At 40.3% G+C, this 23,278-nt stretch overlaps 1 protein-coding gene across 1 annotated transcript in view; it reads left to right on the forward strand.

The window, feature by feature from the left end:
- The window catches only part of MARCHF5 (membrane associated ring-CH-type finger 5), a 59,775-nt gene that overhangs the window by 4,379 nt on the left and 32,118 nt on the right, over positions 1-23,278 (forward strand). Inside the window, exon 2 of the mRNA XM_065407142.1 lies at positions 19,144-19,346. Coding sequence (XP_065263214.1) covers positions 19,144-19,346 — 203 coding nt within the window. The remainder of the gene's footprint in view (positions 1-19,143; positions 19,347-23,278) is intronic.

Here is a 23,278-nt window from a genome sequence, read left to right on the forward strand (position 1 = left end):
GAATGGATGGGTCATTACACAATCTAAAAACTATTTTCGCATGCTAATTTTTCCCCTACTGTTACTCACACCTTCTTGTCAACTGTTTGAAATGGGCCATTCTGATTATCACTATAAACGTTTTTTCCCTCCTGCTGCTAAGAGCCCACCTTAATTGATTAGTCTCGCTAGAGTTGGTATGGCAACCCCCCTTTTTGCATGTTCTGTGTGTGTGTGTGTATCTATCTATCTATCTATCTATCTGTATCTTCTACTGTATTTTCCACTGCATGCATCTGATGAAGTGGGTTTTAGCCCACGAAAGCTTATGCCCAAATAAATTTGTTAGTCTCTAAGGTGCCACAAATACTCCTCGTTCTTTTTGCTGATACAGACTAACACGGCTACCACTCTGAAACCCATCACAGAAACAGTTTCCTTACCTTTCAGATCTTTTTTTAAACTTTCCCTTTATTTCTTTAACAGTTTACATTTAACACAGTATTGTACTGTATTTTTGTTTTGTTTTTTCCTCCTCTTCCTCCTCTCTGCTGCTGCCTGATTGCGTACTTATGGTTCCAAATGAGGTATGTGGTTGACTGGTCAGTTCGTAACTCTGAGGTTCTACTGCAGTTGGAAAAGGGTGTGCTGGTATGGAAAAAGTTGAGAATCACTGTGTTAGTGTATGATAACATCACCTGAATGAATACTGTTATAATTAACACCATATCAGGGTGGCTGGATTTAATCAGTTTTTAATCATGATTTAAATTAGCAAGCAGGAAATCTTGATATAAAGAAATTATTTTAATCTTCTTATTTTCCTAAAGAAAGGTTGATTCTCGTTGATTTGTAGCTAAATATAGACATTACTTTTTGCTGATCAGGAGGCGATACTATACCAATCCACATTTATTTAAGCAATTATATAGCTCAACATACATTTATTTGGATTATTATGATAGAAAATGGTGAATGATGCTTTTCTTATTTACTAGATTTTTTTTTGATTTTTTTGTTTGCCATTTATGTTAAGTTGCTTTGGGAGTGGAAATTGGAATTCAATTAAATGCACAAAAATAGCATTTTATTTTATTTTTTAAATATTTAAATAAAGAAGTTATGAAAACGTGCTTTACATCTAAAACTGATTTAGACAAAGTAGTATCTGTGGTTAATGAATTGAACTGATTATTTCTGATCACCATCTCCTTCACAATTTTAGAATAATAGATCTCATCCTATCGCACCTCATTTTTATTCATATATTGGTAGAGGAAAACAAGCTTTTCTACTTTTTCAGTTCCCAGTCAGTTTTTCAGCTTTGGATGAACTAATCATTATATGGTACTAGTAGGCTGAATAAACTGAAATGAAGAAAATATTCTCTCTGTACCTGCAGAAGAGGCTACTGCTATCAAAAGCTGGTTTAGCACTTTAACAAACTCTGGTTCCAGGTGTTGAGCCAGTGATTTTCACTATGGATTGACTTTAGCAGCAAACTTGTACTGCTTATTTTTTTAATTTAATTTAAATGATTGATAGATTTTAGTAACTTTAGGCCTTAATATAGTTTGTTTGTCATTTCAAATTTAATTTTAAATATTCTTATTTTTAAAAAGAAAAATTAATATATTTTAAAAACTTGATTTAAATAAAGTAAATTTTTGTCCACTTTGAGTACGATTATCACTTCTGGTTTCAATTTGTTTCTTTTTCTCATTGATATCAAGGCATAGATTTTGAATAAATACACTATTGCAGGAATATATAAGTATAGGATATTCTGTGTACAGAATTTCTGGTGTTGAAGTATTTGATCACTACATAGTAAGCAGTAAATATTTAAGAACAGTGTTTTTTTGTTTTTTAATCTCCTCTTTACAAATTAGATTTTAGTGTTAGGGGCAGGTAGGAATTTCTGGTATCCCTCTAGAGTGACAATTCTCAGATGAACCTATTTTTCATATTTTATTTCAATGTTTATTTAAATTTGACACATATGGCTGAAGCAGACATACTAGCTGTTACCATTTATCCAATATTCAGAGTGCACTTGCCCTAAAAACACCAAACCATTGCATTTTATAAATTAAAGAAATATTAATAAATAAAATGCATTTAGTGTGGGATTTTTTAAACGAAGAAAAATTTTCTTAATTAAAAACAAATTACACTGTTGCATTACATTATTAAGTCTCTAACATGGTAACCTACGTTCAAAACATAAATGTGACAATCTGAATCCTTCCTGCACTGTCAGTCATGGCTTAGGGTACAAACAAGACTCTGCCATCCTTGTCCATCCTGGGCCACTCTTTGCATGTCCTCTGTTAAGTCAAATACATTTTCCCTTTGTACTGTTTGATAGAGGCATTCTCTAGATTGACCCCTTAATGTTGCTCCAGCTGCCCAATGGCATGCCTGCCATGGCAGATGATCCTGCTTCATTCTTAACAGATATTTCCCTCATTTTCTGAATAATTTTGGAGATGCATTGTTGAACTGTAACAAATCTCAGTGTGCGTTATACATTCATTTCTATTTAACACTGAGTGTGTTTCTGAGGCATTTGGATCCAGCTTTCACATCTATACCTTGAACTGGAAATAATATATAAGATGAAGATTTGTAGTTGGTCTTTAAGTTGTAGAATTGCTATGACCAAATCTTGTTTAAGCTGGTGAATGCCACTACTTCCTCGCCAGTTTGTGACATGATTTCCTTCTGGATATCTCTGTTGGCTTGCATGTTACTGCCAAGATATGTGAATTGACCCACCTCTTGTATTCCTTTACCTTCTAGCAAAATGCTTGAGATGAGAGTTTCTAGGGTACTTATATATTTGATTTTCATAACTGATTGACCCAGACTTTTTTTGCATGCTGTACAGTCTTTTGGTCTTTGTTTCCATGTTGGTTGAGCTGTCACTCTAGGGTTTGCTGCTGACGTAGTTCTTCTAAGTGTACTAGTGTACTGTTAGCCTTGTGATATGTGTTACAACCTTTCCTCGTAACTAAGTCAAAGGCAATGCCAAATAGAGGTGAGAGAATGCATCCTTGTGAGACACCAGTGTCTGTTAAATCATTCGGCCAAGTCCACATTTGCTTGAAACTGTGCATGCTGCACCTTGATATCAAGTTTTGATGATTTTTTATTGGCATACCAGAATGCTTCAAGATGTTCCAGAATGAATTGTGAGGGAGGCTGTCAAAGGCTTTTTAAAAATACACAAAGTTTATGCTGAGTGGATTCCCCTGTCAAGCTAGTGAAACAGACTATATATACAAAGTGTTGTCAAATGGAAAAAGTAAACAAACTGGTGTGTTGTTTTTTTTAATTATCTTTCAATTATAATGATCTCCAGTTGCCCTCAGTAACAGCAGGTAAAAAGAACATATCAGAAATATGGCTTGTAAGTCGATGTCCCTTTTTAATGCATTTGTTTTAAATATTTTTTATTTAAAAATAAATTTAGAGAGCGTATATCCTTGCACTACCTAAATGAAATTGGAAACTTTATTGAAAGAGCTTGGGGTCATCTGAGTTAATGCAACACACAATTTATTAATGGAATCTATCTTTGCATTTCCTGGCTTTTATTGTTTGTTTTTGTCATAGAACAATCGTTTAAGTTCTATTGCTGCTATTTTTGAAAAGATTTTAAAAGTCAAAGTTAGCATACCCAACAGTTGCCCTGTCCTTTATTTCTTACATTTGTAATGTCCATCTACTATTTATTATATGCAGGGGCATTTTCCCAAAACATAATTCAGTGCCATTTAAACTAAAATTAAATATTTGATATCTTGCAGTGTAACAATACATGTTGTAACGGCGTGTCACCCACCGCTCATGAGTGCCCCCTTCTGTTCGGGTGTGCCTGCAGTTTTTAAACCAGTCCCAGCCCTGGTATTGGGCCATACCCCCAGGGCTTCCTCCCTGGAGGCAATTGGTTTCACCCTCTTGGTTTGTTCCGGCTCCAGCTGGGCCTCCTCACAGTTCAGTCCACTTCTGGGGGTTAACCGCTGTTAACTGTGGCCCTTCCCCACTGGCCTGTGGGGGAGGGGGGGACCCGGACTCACCCAGTATTCTGGGTCCCAGCCCAGAGACCCTAAGAATAGCAGCCATGCTCTGCCGTGTCCCTTTAACAAAACTGCTTTCGGTTCCCTGGGCCACTTCTTCTTGGCCCCAGCCTTGATTGACACCTTACCTTTAGTTCAGGGCCCTTCTAAGTTCAGGACCAGATGGCAGGCAGGCAGTTCTTCCTCACTCCCCTAGTCCCTACTAGCACTGAGCTGTCCATTGTACTGGAGTTCTCTTTGGCTAGCCAGGAGCACCACCTGCACTTCTCTAGCTCCAGCAAGGAACCATTTGTCTCTTGCACTGCTTTTTATAGGGTCCTCCTGGGCTTCCTGCAGTTTTCTGGGACGAGTATGGCAGGACCGAGAGGCCTCCAGCAGGAGGTCACATGGACCCAAAGCCCATCCTCCCCTTAAAGCCCCATGAATTTTTGAAAATCCTTTTCCTGATTGCCTGGCTTGGCGAGCACGTCTAGCAGCTCTCCATTGTTGAGTGCAACTGCCCAGCTGACCATGCTGGCTACACTCCAGCTTGGAGTAGACTGGAGATATTGGATCACCTGAGCCTGTGGGAAGAAGAGGCTATGCAGGCACAGCTCTGAACCAGCCATAGAAACCTCAACATCTGTGAGCAGATTGTTCAGGGGATGCAGGATAAAAGCTATGACGGGACTAGCAGCAGTGCTGTGTGAAAGCCAGGGAGCTGCGGCAGGCATATCAGAAGGCCAGGGAGACCAACAATCGATCCAGTGCCAAGCCGCACACTTGCTGCTTTTATGAAGAGCTGCGTGCCCTATTCAATGGGGAAACACCTCCCCACGGCATCATGGATACTTCTGAGTAGCCCAAATCTCAGGCCCCTGCCGTGAACAGCAAGGATGAGGAGGTGGTAGATGAGGAAGAGAAATATGGGGATCAGGTGACCGGGGGGAGGGGGAATCCATCTGCGCAGGGAGCCAGGACCTGTTTTTGACTCCACTGCAGTCCAGTCAGTCCTGCCAGTCAAGCACAAGTGAGCCCAGTGGAGGGGAAGGAATAAATGGTTAGAGGGATGGTACCCCCAAAGTAAGTAGGACACATCTTTTGACTTTTCATTACTTTACTTGTGCTAGAAGAGGTAATGGTACAACCAAGAGAGATTGAGGCGTTATCAGCTTTTCATTTATGCAGGTGTTGGGACGGGGGCATACGGAGCAATTTGTTTATGTACACCAGGATATCCCTTGAATCCTCTTGAGAGATCTCGATGAAACTTTCATGGAGGTACTCTGCAGTCCTCTCCCAAAGGTTTCTGTGGAGGGCTGCCTTATTTCTTTCTCTGTGGTAGGGCACTTGCTCATACCGCTCAGCGATGACTTCAGCAGGCACCATTGCAGTATGCAGGCTGCAGCATACGGCCCTTGGCAGCTTTTGGATGCCAACAGCAGCTGTGTTCTCTCTGCCTTTGTTACCCTCAGGAGTGAGAGATCAGCTAAAATCATCACTGCCTGTGGAAAATAGTGCCAGTATTCAGTGTGATTGCCCTATACTTCTAGATTCATGCAATTGAACAATTCCCTCCTCGTTTCCCCAACACCCGGCATGCCATACTCACCATGACTGGTGCTGTGACTAGTGTTGTGCACAAGCAATCCCAAGGAGAATTAGTTTGGCATTGTAAGCTTTGCTTTCTTGGTGAATATACTGACAATGGTACCTCTGTGTGTTTTATCTGCAGTTGCTGCTACTGCAGACTTCATGGTCTCTGCCCCCCCCCCCACCCCATGCTCATGGAATGCCTGAGCCAGATGAGTAGGAGAAAGAAGAGGACTTGGGATGACCTGTTCAGTAAGGTCCTGCAAGCCACTACTGCATCAGACCATGAGCACAGGGCCTAGTCTGGAGGATGAACATTGCAGACAGCCTGGAGAAGGAAAGAGTGGAGAAGAGAGAGGCCCAGGAGGCCCAGCAGGAAAAGGAGGGAGATGCACCAGGACATAATGGGCTTCTCAGGCAGCAAACACAGATACTGCAGATTCTGGTGGACGTGCAGGTTCAGCAATCCCGGGCTCACCTCCCTCTGCGGCCCATGGGAGAGCTCAATATCGGGACCTCTTTATACCCCCCCAACATCACACATGGCATCAGGTGTTGCTGCACTACCCTTACCACTCCACCGTGGGTGATGTTAAAAACAATCACAGCTTTACATACACTGATCTGTGAAAGCCACAGTTGGTGTATGTACAGTTGAAATGAACACGGATGTTCTTTCCCCTTCATACGTTCTGTTCTATAAATTTAAGTTTTATTAAGTTCTTAATGTATTTGCTTTAAAATGGTGCATTTTTTGCACTGATTTTGTTAGAGAATAATAATCTATTATTTGGAACATAATTCAACTTTATCAGTTCACAACATATGCTGCTGAGTGCTCAGCAGTTCTGAAAGGAACCAGTTACCTGTAAATGCATAGTATCACACAACTCATAGGATCAGTAACAAAAACAATTAATAGGTGCATTGACAATGTGTTATTCTTACATGTAATTACTCTGGCTCACTTTTAAAATGGTCTTTCAAAGCCGCCCTGAGCTGTATAGCTCCATGTTGAGCTCTTCTAATAGCTCCCGTGTCTGACTGTTCAAATTCAGCAGACAGCCACTCCACTTCTGCCCACCACCCCAGAAACTTTCCCCGCTTTTGCTACACAGGTACTATACAGGATATAGCAGGCAGCCATTACCATTGGGATATCTTTCTTGCTGAGGTCCAATCTTGTGAGTAGACAATGCCAACCACCCTTCAGATGACCAAAAGCACATTCAACTGTCATTCTGCACCTGCTGAGCTGGTAGTTGAACCTTTTCTTGATGCTCTTGAGGTGGTTGGTGTATGGCTTTGTGAGCCAGGGGAGCAAGAGTTAGGCTGGGTACCCCAGGATCACTATTGGCATTTCAACATTGCCAGTGGTAATCTGCCGGTCGGGAAACATAGTCCCTGTTTGTAGCTTTCTGAACAGTCCTGTAAGCCTTCCCAGACTTGCCCATATTGATTTCAGTGAAGTGCTCCTGGTGATCCACCAATGCTTGCATAACCAGAGAAAAGTAGCTCTTTCTGCTGATGTACTCAGTGGCAAGGTGGTCTGGTGCCAAAACAGCGATATGCGTGCTGTCTGTCACTCCACCACAGTTTGGGAACCCCGTAGCTGAAAAGCCATCCACTATATTCTGCACGTTGCGGAGAGTCAGTTCTGCGTAGCAGGAAGTGATTAATGGCCCTGCACACTTGCATCGCAATGGCCCCTGCAGTGGATTTCCCAACTCCAAACTGATTCCCGATTGACTGGTAACTATCTGGTGTTGCAAGTTTCCATAGTGCGATCACCAGTCACTTTTCCACTGTCAGTGCAGCTCTCATTTTGGTGTCCGTGTGCTGGAAGGCTGGGGCAAGCTCAGCGCACAGATCTAGGAATGTGGCCTTGCACGTAGAAAAGTTCTGCAGCCGCTGCTTGTCATCCCAAACCTGCATTATGATGTGATCCCACCAGTCAGTGCTTGTTGCTTGGGCATAGAAGAATTGCTCCGCCATCTGCAGCTGAATTGGTTCTCCTGTAGCAATCTGTCATCCAAGGAATTGTCATATTCCCCACTCATTCGGTGGTTCTTGCGGCTCAGCAAATACTGAAGGATCGTGCACTCTGTGCTTGCAATTCTCATGACAGTAGTGCAGAGCTATGCAGACTCCATGCTTCTGTCAGAGATGGTAGACAGCGAAGAGGGTTGTTCAGGTTTGTGGGATTTTTGAAAACAGGCACAAAAATAATTGCATACAGATATATTTATGGGAAGTTGGCCCCATGCTCTTAGTCACCCCTGTGTGACTTGTTTCAGCCTCATCATGTATAGTCCTAACTTCCTGCAATTCAGTGCGCTAGACCATGGCGAGTTGCACAGTGGGATGCCTACCCATGGCACACCACACTCTGCATCTACACAAGCATTTCTAGTGAGTTTGCACAGTGCCAACACAAGGAGCCAGGTATGCACGCATGCAAGCAATATACTAACTGCGGAAGCTCTATACTGACGTAACTTGAGTTGATGTAACTTTGTTGTGTAGACATGGTTTAAGAATAATACTCTGATATTCCAAAGAAGCTGTTGTCTAATGTTCGTTCGAACTGTAGTGGTATTTCATCATTAAATCACAGCTGTGATTACTCCAAGCACTTGAGGGCTTGAGTTCAGATTTCCTGCATATATCTTTGATGGTCTCCTTTTTCCTATTCTGTTTTCTTTGAGTTTGGGCCATTTGATGTAGAGCTGAAGGAACGGTTTTTGTGGATTGAAAATGCCACTTGGATCAAGCTCACAGATCAAGACATGGAAGAAGCTCCAACTTTAGTGTTCCTGTGCCAGGTCCAACATGACAGGGTACTGAATATATTGACCCACTGATCACAGTGATTCAGTGGCTTTCGATTTTCTTTCCAGATTAGGTATAATTCAGGTCATGGTGACAGTGCATGATGAAGAATATTTTTTTCTAGAAGCTCCAAATAATTGCAGTTTAAGTGACTTTTTTTTAATGCATTATAATCTGTTACAATTAATGATGAACATCTGGCAAATAAATTGAATGTAATGGGGAACCATAGCAGCATGAAAAGTCAAGGTTAGTTCAAGGGGGAAAATATATATAGTATCAATCTGGTATGGACAGAAAGTTAAAGATGTTTAAGAATTAGTGAATAATACATATAGTAGATTAATCATGACAAAAATTGCCTATAATCTGAAAAATAAATAGTTTCTGCTTGAAGGTCTCCAATAATCCTCCTCTACTTAATCTGGGTGCTTCACCGAGCCTGATGGAAGATTTTTAACCTCAGCTAGTAACCCACCCTTGCTAAGAAGTGCCTTTTCTGTAATTTTCCATGGATTAGATGCCTCTGGTTAGCTCCTCAGAAGAAACCCAGTAGGCGTAACAGTCATGTTATCAATTATAATAGGCTACGTTTGCCCTTCTTACCATCTGGACTCTTGTCTCTCCCAGGAACAGAAATTTATGCCATGGTTACCTTCCTTCCCCCAACCAGGGTAGATGTTGAGAGGGCTCCTATCACAGGAGCTGTTGCTGGATCCCAACTCTAGCCTCCATCACCTTCCCAGCCAGACCTGAATAATCATGCAGCTGAAAGTTTACTTTGAAAGAAATGGCGGCAGAAGTGAATCTTTCTTCTCTTCATTTTATTCGCTGTAGTCGAGCTTCTAAACCACAACATGTAATTTATTTTATAGTTTATAGATGGACCCTAATCATTACAGGCAATTTAGAATTAACAAAATAACTTAGTTGTAAATAACCTCTAAATGTTTGTCTTAAATTATGTTTCGATATCCAAGAAAATATATTTTTTTTTAAAGTCCCTCAGGTGTACTTTCCTGGATTTGTTTCAGGACCTCCATTAAAGTTACATTCTAGGAGCATGGGCTGCCAGAAAGGAAAAATGTTCTTCCTTTTTTTCTTAACGGTATTTATATAGCACACTGTTTTAAAAAACATTGTAAATTTAAAGCAAAAACTTAATGCTATGCAAATCATGGAAACTCCACTAAATCTACACATTTGACTACTTGATAAGACACACTTTTTTTCAAATAATATCCCCCACATTTTATGTTTCAGTTTTAGAAGTGTTGAATTTAATTGTTATTTTGATTGCATAATATAATACAAATAATGTAATTATTTATTTAGTATGTAATATAGTTAGTTAAAGCAACAATAAAAATTATTTAAACATTAATTTTACTTAGAGTTAATCTTTTAAAAACGTTCAGAACAGCTAAATATTTTCTTTTTAGAGAGAGAAATATTTTCATGCCAACAAGGGAGGTCGGTAACTTAATGTTTGGAAAGCCTCTAATCCTGTGGTCTTGTCTTCACGTGCAGTGCTGAAGCGGCGCAGCTGCACTGTTGCAACTTGCCACTGTAGCGCTTTAGTGAACACGCTACTGTACCAACAGGAGAGCTTCTGCTGTTGGCGTAGTTAATCCACCTATGTGAGAGGCAGTAGCTATGTTGACAGGAGAAGCTCTCCCATTGACACAGTGTTGTCTATACCGGAGGTTAGGTCAATATAACAGATTTAAAATTTTTATTAAAGTTAATGTTTAAAATCAGATTTACACAAGTTAAGAGGAAGGTACTGTACATCTGGGGTCAGGCTTGGGTTATGAGGGATTACAAGTGTCGGTTACAAGGTTCATGAGATATATACGTAGTACATAACCAGCATAGACCCAGATTGGGGTGCAGGAGTTTTTAAAGCGTCAGTGGATAAGTGATTTCGGGTACGCCACTCATAGAATGTATTTAGAGTCCAAGTCAGTATTGGTGTAGTGAATAAGTAGATGGGTGGGATGCATCCCTTGGTTCGTCAAGGAAGGAAGGAAGTGGGTTATTTCCCTGACCGGCGTTCTCTATTACTCGACCTGGTACTGACGGTGTCCCATGATGTGCTCCGTGTATATGTCTCTGGACCACCTGATGGTCCAGAGACATATACCAGACTTGGTAGAGAGATCCATTCTTAGAAATAATTGTCAATTATTGAACCTGTTGGTGTTGTAACCTACTGTGTCAAAGCATCTTGCCTGCAGAGAGCAGTATGTTCGTGAGGGGATGATCTTAATGTTGGAGGAGCCCCCTTGGCAATGGAGATATGCTGTCAAGCTGGTACAGGTGTATATGGGGCCTTCTTAGTGTTAAAGAATTGCTTGGCTCTGAAGAAAACTGCTCTTAAGCAAGAATTAGCTTGTGACATTGGAGAATTTGAGGATTGTTTATTTGGTGCTCGGGGTATAGGAGCTTTGAGTTTGAGGGGCTCTTCCCTCCCTCCAGGTTTTCTTTATTGCATACAGACTTTCTTCCTAAAAACAACTTACGTTTTAGGTTTGTTTTGCAGAGAACTGAATTGGTGAGAGTTTTGTTTTTTTTTAATTCTTACTGGTCAAAATAGAAAGATATTTGGAGACTGGAGATTTTTACAAGCATAGGAGAGAATCAGAAGGTAGCTGTAACCATAACTCCAAGGCTGAAATAATTATATAGGCTGATTTTTTTTTTGAGTCAAAACAGTGTTGAAAAATACATTAATGTTTTGATTTTATAGAGCGCATCAAGGAAAGAGGTTTGAGTTTGTCAGAAATGATGGTTTGTTCCACTTAGCCAGCCTTTTTTATTTCAGGTTGTTATCTGAGTAGTGACCTGATTCAGTAGTAAGATCAAGGTCATGTTTTATTCAATACAAGAAAATGGAAAATCTGGCAAGAACCAAGTGGTTTTATTTAGCCCTTTCTGCTGCAGCCACTGTCAATAGAGAGAGATAAAGCTGATGACAGAATACAAGGGATTGTTATTCATTATTCATAACTGGCTAAAGGTTTAAGTATATAAAGGATATTACGTGATTCTTTTCATAGGTCTTTTATGGTTTAAATAGTTGCTTGGCAAACTGGATGGAGTAACTAGAAAATCATTTTTAAAAGATGCATATATTGTTGCTCTATTACCATATGAAAAAACGAAAACTTCTTTAATTGAAAAAAAAAATCCATTATATTTTGAGTGTAAAACCTCTATGGAGCTTCATCCAAAGGGTACTCATTTAATGACTAATGCAATAGGTGTTGCAGTGGTACTTTGCAGGACTGCATTGACATTTTGTTTTGTCAGTATTTGCATAGACCTTAAACTTATTTGGTTAGATGGTATCTTGAGTACTGCAGTCCACAGCTTTAGCTCAACTACCCAGCTCTGCCGTGGAACCTCATTCATCAAGAATAAAAGCTCCAAACTGGATTTCTAAGGATGACTCGCAGATCCCAGTGGTGGAGGAGCTACATGACTGCAGCAACATCTTTTGGGGATGGAGGTGGTGGGTCTGGGGCTTTTGTCTTGCTAGGAAGTAGCAACTACAGGAGTAAGGTTCTCTGGCCCTTTTATCTCCAGAAGACCATGTGTGGTTTCTGTCATGGCTTGGGTGCTCCATTGATTGCTGTTGCCTACTGGTCTCTGTTGGAGGATCGCTTTACCAGCAGGACTGCTAGAAATTCCAGTCTCCACTTTTCCATCCTCTGACTCATAAAAAGGGCAAATAAACTTTTCAGCCTCTGAGGCAGAAATCCCCGAATTTTTGGTCTCAGGAGAACTAGTACTGTCGAAATAGGTTTCCAGGACTGAAAGAACCACTGGACAGAACAGAGTGCTCTCCCTATATATCTGAAAGACAAGAGTAGAAAAACATTTATTTTTAAAAAGATGTTGGGGTAACAATCGAGCTCCATGTATTGCTGAAATAGTGCCTGACAAAAATCTAATATTAATTGAGTGAGGAAATTTGGGAATCCTACCTAGCAACTGTTTATATAAATCCCTCTCTAGTTAGTTGTACTAAATTCTTAGTTGTAATTTGCTTAGATGCAGATACTTCAGGAGATGTTCTGGACCAGAAGATGCAAACGGCCTTAGGGATTTTCAGATGTGTAGACTCTCAGCCAGGAGCGGCTATTAATGCTGCATTGTTCTTCAAGAAAACCATGTAATGGCTTGCCCAGTTCCATATAGATTTTGCAGTACAGTCACAGATAACTAAGGAATGGTTCAATTCCTGTATTGCTGTTACAGTCCTTATTGAAATAGCCTATGTCTCTGTTGTATTAGTCGCATATATAATCAACTCCTTGGTGTCAAGGTTAAATTTTATCACTGTAAGAAAGCAAAACAGTTCTGTAGGAATCTTAACTTTTCATTTTAATACTCTTATAGCAATTATTCAATCTGATCCCTACAGCCAGCTCTCTCTCTGTTACGAATAAAATCCAGATTTTGTTTAAAAGCAGAAGCAGGAGTAAAGTGGTTATTTTGACTTTTCCTTCATCCAGCATTTAATTGGAGGGAGATGGCACTTTCCTAAAAGTGGTCTATGATAACAGAACGGTGTTATCTACAATAAATGATGGTTACTTCATAGAATTTCTGACTCTACTTTCAGGTGATCAGAGAGAAATATTATGAAGAGTGCAGTGTCTGAGAATATTTTTATGAATAGTTACGTGTTTGGTTTGTCTCACTGTGTGGATGGAGTTATCAGCTGATAACTCCCTGTTTACCAGCCACCATGCATCAGTCAGTGGTTAAGATGGCTCTGACAGGTTTTAATCGCACTGATTTTACTTGTTAATAGTGGTCTCACCACTTCCCCCCAGTCTCTTGTCATCTTGTGGTTTGACTGTTGGGGCATTTTTATCACCCTGTCACTTGGACATACTCTGGGCACATAAGGGCAACAAGGCTATAAAAATGCGTGTGGCATTACTGCTGCTGGAGCCTGCAACAGTGGGACACTTCCTTTAAAAAAAAAAAAAAAAAAAAAGTGCAGAAGCAGCCAAAGTCATACTTCAGAGTTAATTCCCCATTGAGATGAACAGAAACAATTAGCATGTCTGTATCAAGATATCTTTCTTTAGACTGAGGACCACACACAGCCTTTTCAGTGTGTACTGATGCAGTGCTTATCTTCACAAGCATAAGGGCTAAAAACTACAAGAGTGCATGTACAGTAGCAAGCTTCATAGCCATAATTCACTACCTGTGCAGCTCCACCAGTTTTAACAATACTGGAAGCTGAAGTGGAGATAGTGCTCAGACTTATAGACTCATAGACTTTAAGGTCAGAAGGGACCATTATGGTCATCTAGTCTGACCTCCCGCATGATGCAGGCCACACTTAGTATGGTTATATAACATGGTGAACAAAATATCTGTGTCCTGCCTCTATTTACAGCTTCCACCATTGCTATTACTAGGGAATTGCACTAGTGATGTATTATAGCTGTGAAATTTGCAAGTGTACAGAAGGCCAAAGGCTAAAAAAGGGTGACACAGCAGCCCTTGTCACAAAATAGCATTGTGAGTTCTTTGTGGTCTCTATCTACTCCAGCCCATATTTGCTTAGTTTAGAAAGGAAAAAAATGGAATTTTTTAACTGCCTGCCCTGCACACTTGTCTAGAATCTGAATGTCAAGCTGGGTCCTTTACTTTGCAGGTATTACATCAGTAATACAGATTCTGCAGACCAAATTCTGCATCTTGTCTATTCTGTGCAACCTGTCTTTGGTATACTTCCATGGGTGTAACTTAGGGGCAGAAGTTGGCATGTGGAAGACGCCAGCATGTGGAAGATGCCTGAAAGCCTTTACAGTTCTGGATCCAAAAACATCTTACAAAGTAGATATGAATAAAGAGGAGAAAATGGGGGGTGGGGTGGTGTTAATTAGGTATGGGGCAGAAGTAAGATTTGAGTGACTTAACTGCATTTCCATAGCTTCAAATGCTTTGGTTTCTTTTAAAGTTAAGATTAGTCTGACTGTCCTTGATTCTAATGACTGGCTTTTAACCACGGTGTTTTAACAGTACTTAATCCTTAAATCACTGACATGTTGTCAGCCTTAACTCCAGTTTAACTAAATTTTTGGTCTGGTAAATTCTTAAGCTGGAGAGCCTTCATATTTTGCATGCTTTTTGCAAAATACTGTGGAACCTTTAATTTAAGGACAAGCAAAGGGAGCTGGGTATAACCTTTTGAAAGCAATGTACCATATTGCAGCAAAAAAGAATCCGCATTGGATCTGAGTCAAGTCCGTATGTCAAATTTGAACTTGAAGTCTCCTAGCTCACAATTACAGGTACCACCACTTGAGGAATTTATCAGGCCCCGATTACCGTAATTTAATGTGAGCATACAGTTGTGTGGCAAATCAGTGCATGCAGATGCATCCAGCCATTTCTGTGTGCAGATACCTAATTTGCATGTACAAGTGTGTGCATAAACTGAAAACAACTCAAAAGAACGAAATCTTTTAAAAAATATTACCCTGTCCTAAAGCTTTGGTTGGATCGTCATTTTACCCATTTTTTTATTTCTAAAACCATGCAAAAGAGGTTTTTCTGATTTACTTGCAGGAGTCTGACTTCCTAATTCTGATTCTACCCAAAAAGCAATATGACCTAGTATGCTAAATTGGAAGTAGCAGACTATGGCAGGTTGTAATTTTCTCTTTTGAAAATTGAATGAACTGAGCAAAATTTTCAGAAGTTGGATTGGTCAATCTGAATAAACACACAGGACAGTGACATGAACCCCATCTATCCAAACATCTGGATCTAAGCCACAGATGTTAATTATCATTTTAAAGGCTTTACCAGGCATTATTACTTGGGTGCTCAACCAGCAGTTCAGGATCACATACAAATATCAGGCAAATTGGGTGTGGCATTAAACTATGTTAAAATGTATTGTGCATGCTATCTATAATACATATTGAATGTATGATCCAAGTAAATGCAGCATAAAGAAATGCAGAGTAGACTTACATATTTTAAAGTTATTTCACCTGCAAAAGTGACTTAGTATCTGCCTATTTAATTGTTTTGAGAGCATACTTTGGGAAGCTGGCATCTGCTTATAATTATCTTGCATTAGTACATTTATTTTTGATTCCCTACATTGATAAATAATCTGTGGCCCTTCAGAGTACGAATAGCTGGACGTTTAGGAACTGCTGACTATATTCTAAATCTGTTCTTTTTTGCTTTAAGCAATGATACCCATATGATCTTGGGGTAATTGTTGTGTGGAACATTTGATAAATGAATTCTGTTCAGCTGCAGAACTGACAGCAGTGACTGATATAGCTAAGGTGCGCTAGTGGTTTAATTCTAGCTTGGTTGGAATATAGAAGTAGCATTTATTCACTGTTTTAAAATACTACTTTATGTACACGATAGTTTTTCTTATTGAACTGAAAGTGTCTCTTTTTTGCACTATACATTTTCAGTATTTTGCTTGGTATTTTGGAGGCAAAAGTGTAATACCTCAAGTTCTTTCCTCACACCAATAAAACATTGTTAATATAATTCATTCATTTAGTAGAGAATGGTTCTTTTTAAGTTAAGTTTTAGTTGGCAAATACAAATAGTACAATCTAAATGTCTAAAATAGTGTGGAAGGAAATTTATTATAGGTGGCACAGGTAGCAACACCTATAGTTAAGGTAGCCCAACATTTTCCCTTAAAAGATGCTGGTTTTTGTTAATTATAATTTTGCCAAAATTAAACAGTTTGAGCTGAAATTTTCTATTATGCATATCTGCCTCAGACTAGTTTTTAATCTAAAATGGTTCAGCCATTTGAGAATAAGATTAAGGAAAAATTATATATTTGCTTATTTAAAAAACAAAAGCCTTAGATGGATATAAGTGCTTTGGAGCATAGGATTGCCTTGGTCAGGGATGTACTTTTTGCTGTCTCAGTGGAGGAAAAAAAACTCAAAATTTGTCCAGGTTATGACTGAGCCTCTGAAAAATCTCAGTTCATACGTGCAGTGTGGAGACTTGTTAGTTTGGTAGCTAATTTTTTTTTTTTATGATTCCATCTGTACTGAGCATGCTTCAATACCACACAGCTCCTACATCCCATAAAAATGACATATGTACCTACCTCACAGGCCTTGGGGTCCGAGTAGGAGTTTCCCTGCAATTGGTCCTCCCAGCTAATAAGGGCAGCTGTGGTACCAGAACTGAGCTCAGGGAGACTTTCTCCTTTCCTCTCAATGCTTTCCCTGGCTCTTCCCCAGGCAGCACAGCAGGGCATCTAAAAAGCAATGATTTATTTGAAAAAAATAAGAGAAATTGGATTTTTATTTTGTTTAAATTATACGCTTTTCTGTTTAAACCTGTTTAAAATGAAATCGGAGTTTAATATAAAATGTTAAGGCCTAAACACATAATTTCTTAAAACATTTAAATAAAAAAATTAATGTGGAATCTGTAAGTCTCTATCAAAAACTTTGTGTTAAAAGCTGCTTTTCTGTATAAAGAAATAATCAGGGAGGAAAAATCCAACATTTGAGGTCAAGCTTTATAAATATGGCACAATAGGGGGATAGGAAAAAGGCAGGAGCTGGAAGGGGAGGATTGTACAGGAACAGAGTCCATAATAACCTAGAATTGAACCCATTAGTCATGAGTCAGTGTTCCTTTGCTGTCTAGCAAATAGCTGTGAAACTCATTGGCAGAGTGTCTCCATTCCCCTCTAGTGGCAGTTGTACACATAAGAAGACTTTTACTGCATCTGTTTACTCAAGTAGTAGAGGACTTTACCGTGGATAAAGATCTCAGCCTTGCCCAGGACCCATATTAGGGGTTAGTATGGTACCACATGATGAAATTTATTTTATTTTTTTTAGCGTAAACACTGAAAACTTAGTTAATAACATTAAGGTTGCAAAGGCAAGCACTCAAAAGCTAGGAAATGCCAGTAATAAGGTTGCTTATTCAACCTTAATTCAGACCCCTTGTGCATATGCATTAATCTTTAATTACATAAACAAGACTGGGTTTTTTCCCTACAAAATCCCTGCCTCATTCAGCACACAGGTCGAGTACTTATAGCAATAAAAATGTAGTTACATTAAAAGTCAGTAAACAGCTGAATAAAATTAATATGTTTTAAACGGTTTAAAGGGACACTAGTTAATTATACTTTATTAGAACAGTTTAATAACTTAAGATGGTAAAATCCTAACTTGTTAAAATTAACTTATTTTTCACTGCTCATTAACTAGTGTTTACCTTTGGTATGCCATTCAGCTGCTTAAACAATATAAACTAATCATTTTTTCCTTTCTGGTTCTTGGGCACTCAGTATTTGAGTGCTAAACATAGCAGAAAGATGTTTAAATTAAACAATATGCAGTAAAACATTTCCTGAAAACTCTTATGTTCAACAGTAAGTATTTAACAAAATTTCTTTTTCAAAATCTAATTTTGGAGCTTATGTTTTGAGGACACCATGGATATCTCAAATTAGACTATGATAGTGCTTCTTAAAATCGAGATGATGGGGGCATAATTTTAATGAGGCCACTGAAAGATTTGCGACTTTTATTGCAATTATTTCTTAATAGTAAACTTCTACATAGTGAACAAGCAGGTAATTACTCATGGAATCTGAAATATTTGTAGGCTCTACCTTTAAAATTAATTAATATATGAAATAAGGCAGCAAAAGTTGGTTCAGTGTGAAACAAATCATGGAGTTGTTAATTTTGAAGTTTTATAAACACTTTAAGCCAGAACCATATTTCATATTCTTTTGAAAACTATATCCCGGGTGCCTAGAGACAAAGTGCATTAGTGGTTAGAATGGGGTCTGGAACTTGTTCTCTTCCTTCCTATACAGATCTCATAACCTCTCCATGCCGTAATTTTGCTTAACTGTAAATAACCCACCCTTTGTAAAATAATTTGAGGTACTTTGATGAGAAGTGCTCTATAAGTTCCAAGTATTGATACTATATCCAGATAACACTTACAGCATTGTGGTTATTTTTGTAACTAAAGTGTTTTTTGGTGCTTTTGTAACATTCTGGTGATAGACAAGTGGGATACTGTCATACTCAGATGCCTCAACTCTTCTCCTTGTTGGATGTTTAATACCAATATGATGCATTACACTTTGTGTTAGCCTTCATCACAAACACACAGTGGTTTTGAGTTTGTTTTGCAAGGACCGTACTGTTGGCATAGCTGTCTGTTTTTGATTAAAGCAGACAGCAAAGCATGTGTTTTGCAGTGGTTCTGAGGTGGGTAGAAGCATGGATAATACATTAAGAACGTGTACTTTGCAAATATCTATCAAGTGATTCAGATTTTGAGTCTACAACTTTGACATTGACTAATTGCTCAATTATCAAACTGAATTAATAGTGCTTAAGTATTCAAAAATATTTTAAAACTAATATTTTGCTGACAAACATTATTGCATTATTAATAGGAAAAGTTTGCTCTGCAAAAGACGTATTGGTGTTCTTGGTGATACAAGGAGTGACAAGTGTAATTGCCCTCTCCAGGTTCAAGGTTTTTGTTTGTTTGTTTGTTTGTTTTAAACTGCTTTACATGTAAAAATATTATCTATAAGTGTTATTTATATACATTGGTACTTTTGTCTGATATGTGTTTGTTTTAATTACAGAAGTTGCTGGGTGTGTTTTGCCACCGATGAAGATGATCGAACAGCGGAGTGGGTGAGACCTTGCAGGTGTAGAGGCTCTACAAAATGGGTTCACCAGACTTGTCTACAGCGTTGGGTGGATGAAAAACAGAGAGGAAACAGTACAGCTCGAGTTGCATGTCCTCAGTGCAATGCAGAATACTTAATAGTATTTCCAAAGCTAGGTAAGAGATGTGCAGTTAAATTCAGATACAGTGTAATTGTATCAATATTTATACTCTACTTATTTTATGCAAAACTTCCAGTATCTAACTTCTGTTTGGCATGTAAACTTCTGTGTTGTGAAACACACGAGGACTTGCTAATTCATCATTTAAGTTGTTGGTGCTCTTTGGAAAATTGATGCAGAAATTTGCAAGTAATGCATCTGTCCTGGTTTAGTTCACCGCATCCTGAAAACTTTAGACAGCTTCTGCCCTGTAGATGAGCTGTGGAAATGAATGTGGAAGCTCCAGCATGGCATTGGGAAGCACAGGCCACTGGCTGCACAGAAGTGAGAGATCACTGTGCTGTTCCCCCGCAGGACACGGACTCAGTGGTGAGGCTGCACCCAACCCTGACACAGCGTAAGGACTGGGTCTGCCCCAGAAACACCCCAGTGCCCTGCCCCTCTGTGCCAGGTGCACCAGGTGTGGGCGGGCAGGCAGGCTCAGCAAGGCAGGATCCAAGTGTGGAGGGGCTTAGTGTGGGGGGTCCAGGGGTTGGTTGAGAGGGGTCTGTGTGGGGCAATCTGGGTGCGGGCGGTTCAGTGGGGGATCTGGGTGAGAGGGGGGAATCTTGATGCATGGGGGCTTGTTGGGGGGGTTCTGGGTGCAACAGTAATGGGACTCTGCAGGGGGGTCAGGTGAAGGTGGTTGGGGCTTAGCAGGGGAGTCTGGGTGTGGGGGGTCCAGATGCTGGGGGTGTGGGGCTCAGTGGGGTGGGGATCCAAGTGCAGCTGGTTGGGGCTCGGTAGGGTTGGGATCCGGGTGCAGGTAGCTCGTTTGGTGGTCCAGGTGCAGGGGGAGTGGGGCTTGTGGGGGGGTTCTGGGTGAAGGGGGGCTGAGGCTCAGCGGGAGGGTCTGGATTTGATGGGGTCTGGATGCACAGGGGTTGGGTGGATGGGGGAGCAGCTCCCTGTACAGAGATCACTCCCTCTGCAGCTGAGGAGCAATGGGTGCAGGAAGTGCGAGGGCGGGGTGGGAGTTTGCAGAGCTTCCTACAGCTGGGGGAGAAATCTGGGGGTGGGTGTGACATGGCCCCAGATGCCATGCAGGGGAAGAGGAAGTCCAGTCCTTCCCAGCCTAGCCAGGACTAGCAGCTGAGCCCAATGCAGGTTAGGAGCCACCAACCGGGTCTTCCCTTGCCCCACAGTGATTTACCTCTCTGCCGGCTGCCCTGGGCACCTGAAACATACTGCTGGGGAAGGTCACATGACCACTCTTGTGGCTTCCCTTTGCTTCCCCATCAGAAAGTCATTTTTCTGCAGGGAAGCAAAGAAATCTGCGGGGGACATAAATTCTGTGCGTTTGCAGTGGCGCAGAATTCCCCCAAGAGTACAAAATGCTGCTCACAATAGATTGTTACCTTCTGTGGGGCTACAACTTGTACCTGGTCTCTGTTAGGCTCCTTCTTGATTGGGGGTGAGGGGAAATACAAGTGTGGTATGTCTAAACTCCACTAACTTGTGGCACAAAATGGAGATGTCACTAAATTGTGCAGTTCTTCGATCTTCCTCCTCCTCCTTCCTTACATGAAAGATGAAACAGTTAACAATATTGGCATTTAAATTATCACTGGGTATCTAAGTTAACACTGCACTAAGATAAATGGGGTAGTTTGCACCTCAGTGCTTTTTGTTCCAGACTCTCATTAGACTCATGTCTGCATCAGTTCCTCGGTTCGCATTTTTGAGATTTTCTTTGCAACCATGACAGCTAGAGACTTAATTTCTGTTTAAAAATCAGTATTGCTAACACTTGTGAATTAATCATGAATCCCAGTATTTTGGTGCTTGCAAGGGGATTTGTTGCGAAGACATGAGAGGCAAATCCGTTCCCCACGATTCTCGGGTCTGGATGCATGGGCAGAGCTCTGTACCGGAGCCTGTGTGAGTCTACACTGCCAAGAAAATCCCACAGCACAAAGTGTCAGAGCCTGGGTCAACTGCCTTGGGCTCATGAGTCTCTGGCTGTGGGGCTAAAAATATCAGTGTAGATGTTTGGGCTTGGGCTGGAGCCTGAGCTCTGAAACCTGGTGAACAACTACACTGCTACTTTTAGCTCTGCAAGCCTGAATCGGTTGACCTGGGTTTTGAGACCCTGCGCTGAAGCTCTTTTATTTGCAGTGTAGATATACCCTGTGTAGCTGAGAACTTGGATTTGACCTTGCCACTTAGGGCTAATCCCTTCATGCAGGAGTCAGAGAGAAGTTGCTGCTGGGTCCAGGACACCAGAATCAACAGCAACGCTTCCCTGCCTCCCACTGGAGTTCTCCTCTGCCCAGAACCCAACAGCTGCTCATTCCGGAGGAGTTGGGGAAGTCCTGCAGCTGCAGTTCTGGGCAGAGGAGAAGCCTCAGGGTAATTTAAGGGAAGGATAATTAAAGTACACATTATTTTTAGCTATTTGGATACTTGAGATTTTTTAAAAAAACATTGTATTGCAGTAGGGTGACACATACGTAGCTGATCAAAATTATGCAAAAAAGTAGAATGACCTATTTTTGAAGCGCTTTGAATATGAGAATTGATTTATAATCCTTAATTTAAAAAAAAAAAACATTACTGCATGTCTCAGCTGGATTACAGCAATACCTGGGAATGAAGTCTTCAGCACTTTGGAAACTGCAGCTAGTACAGAACACTGCAGCGCATCTTTTCAGCAACACAGGCTACTGTGAGCACATCAAACCTGACCTCCATTGGCTTCTCATAGGGTTTCGGATCAAGTTAAAGGTCTCGGGCCTTACTGTCAAATTACTCCATAGCATTGGCTCAGGATATCTAAGAGACAGCTTCAAGCTTCAGGATGAAGACAGTGGTGGATAACTACGCTCCTGTGGCACAATGGAACTCTCCTCAATAAGATTAAAGCTTGTCTAATAGGGAAACAGAACTTTATCCAGGAATAGTTTGAGACTATGAAATGAACTCCCCCAAGAACTGAAGACCATCACTACTCTCGCTATTTTCCACTCCAAGTGCAAGACACATTTCTTTAACATTGTCTTCTTTAACAAACACTTAGAAACAGGTATAGTTTGTTTAAAAAAACTCACAAAAACCAAACCCTACTAAGACACCTAACTGCGCATGCTTGTCCCCCGGGAGAGGATGAGAAAACAAATACCACATGACAGATGTGTAGCCATGTTGCTCAATGCACTACCGGAAGGCACTCAGATATTATGGCTATGTGTGGTGTAAGAACCTATATAGAATATAATAGGGTTACAGAAAGCTCTGCTTGGGTTAGGGTTTTTGCAATTACCAAAGGTGGTTGATATTGTAAAGACATTCTTCCATGTAAAGATCTTTGAGGCTCACACAAAGATTTATTGAAAAATAATTGGAAAACTTGATACATAGAGTACTTTGTGCTTCTTGGATGTTCATTGTTCATTTTCCAGTTCCATTTTGTAGTCCTCCTGCAGGAGGAGAATATGGAGGAAAGGTGGAAAACTGGGAGAGGAGAGAGTCAAGACAGTAGGAAATGGATGGTAGTGCCCCGTCTGAAGGAGGAGCGAGGAAGTGGAGTATCCAGGGAGAAGTGCACATTTGTGTGCATTAAAGGTTGACTTTTCAACCTGAAATTAATCACATGTACATACTGGCAGAGGCATCCAAGGGAATTAGTCAAGACACGATTAAAAAAAAATCAACTCAAATTAAAAAAAAAAAAATCTCATTACTTTCAGGGAACTGACTCTTGATATTTGATCTCTTGAGATTGGCAATACTGATAAATGAATGCTAAGATTCAAAATAGTAGCTTCAGAGAAATGTTGGTATGATATATGGGCATGTAATGACTCTTTCAGAACCATGACTGTGGTCACTAAATAATGTAGAATCATTTGGACACTTTGTTACATGCCTGAGTTCTGCATGCAGCAG

This window comes from Emys orbicularis, chromosome 7 (assembly GCF_028017835.1).
Source record: "Emys orbicularis isolate rEmyOrb1 chromosome 7, rEmyOrb1.hap1, whole genome shotgun sequence".
NCBI classification, from domain to species: Eukaryota; Metazoa; Chordata; order Testudines; family Emydidae; genus Emys; species Emys orbicularis.